The sequence below is a fragment of the Haplochromis burtoni genome, unplaced genomic scaffold (genome assembly GCF_018398535.1).
Source record: "Haplochromis burtoni strain Fernald_Lab_line unplaced genomic scaffold, NCSU_Asbu1 Contig_1094, whole genome shotgun sequence".
In the NCBI taxonomy this organism is placed as follows: Eukaryota; Metazoa; Chordata; class Actinopteri; order Cichliformes; family Cichlidae; genus Haplochromis; species Haplochromis burtoni.
Window position 1 is genome coordinate 23784 of NW_024583455.1, and position 1091 is coordinate 24874.

Consider the following 1091-nt stretch of genomic DNA (forward strand, 5'->3'; position numbering starts at 1 on the left):
CTTTTTTTCTTTTTCTGACACATCTAATCAACTCTACAGTCCAAGTCCTGAGTTCACTGATATGTGTTCATGGATGTTGGAATTTTGGTTTGTTTTTACTGTTTATATCTCTCTTCAAAAGACAATATTATGTCTTTTAAAGAGGTCATGAATTATTAATGTTAACAATGCCCTTGAGAAAACCTTTGTGAACACTGAGCTCTTCGGCACATCTTTATCAAAGCTGCTTCTGAATTAGTTTTCATTTTTCAGGTGAACGGCATTGAGGAGTTTTTCAGACCTACATGTCTAAATGGAGAACACCAGATGTACTGTGACCGCTGCGGTCACAAAGTTGATGCTACTATTGTAAATGAAGAATTTTTTGTGATTTCTGAACATTGATATTGATTTAATGAAATTATAACGAAATGACACACATTAAAAACCCATATTTTTCACTCAGACAGATGTAATAAAACATCACCCAGATGTTTTGATTCTGCTGCTGAAGAGGTTTGAGTTCAACTACAGTTACATGTCCTACTTCAAAACCAGCTGTTTTGTGGAGGTTCCCTACAGCCTGCAAATACAAGGGGTATTTACGAAGTGTACTTTAATATTTGATCAAAATCATCTTCATTTTTCTTTCTCACTTTGTTATTTTTTGTCCTCTGGGATCAGAATGAGGTGTACGAACTGTATGCAGTTGTGGATCATTTTGGTGGTCTGAGAGGTGGCCATTACAGCGCAACAATCAAAACCCAGGATGAAGACAGATGGTATAAGTTTGATGATACCCAGGTCACACCGGTAAGGCTGATCGCGTTTTCTTCAGTGTAATTGAAACACGTTCCAAAATTACTGTATTGTATGTTTATGTATAAACATAAAAGAAAAATTCATCATGTTATATTTGTTATTTTTCCTTCATAGCTTGATTACCAACCATTCCAGGAGAAGTAGGTTTTTGTCTTTCCTCTTGTCCTTGCTATAGATTAATTTGCAAATATATCAATATTTAAAGTTTATTTAAACACAAATATAATATAGATGACTGTACGTATGGAGTATGTTACACCAAACTCTAATCACAAGTGCAGATTGTATTT

The 1091-nt window shown here is 34.5% G+C and overlaps 1 protein-coding gene across 1 annotated transcript in view; it reads left to right on the forward strand.

Annotated features, from left to right (window-relative positions):
* LOC102312208 (ubiquitin carboxyl-terminal hydrolase 47) overlaps nt 1-1085 on the forward strand; it is a 3061-nt gene extending 1976 nt beyond the window's left edge. The window contains exons 5-8 of the mRNA XM_005951778.3: nt 253-348; nt 446-577; nt 664-792; nt 916-1085. Coding sequence (XP_005951840.2) covers nt 253-348; nt 446-577; nt 664-792; nt 916-945 — 387 coding nt within the window. The 3' untranslated portion in view covers nt 946-1085. The remainder of the gene's footprint in view (nt 1-252; nt 349-445; nt 578-663; nt 793-915) is intronic.
* Nucleotides 1086-1091: the final 6 nt, after the last annotated feature.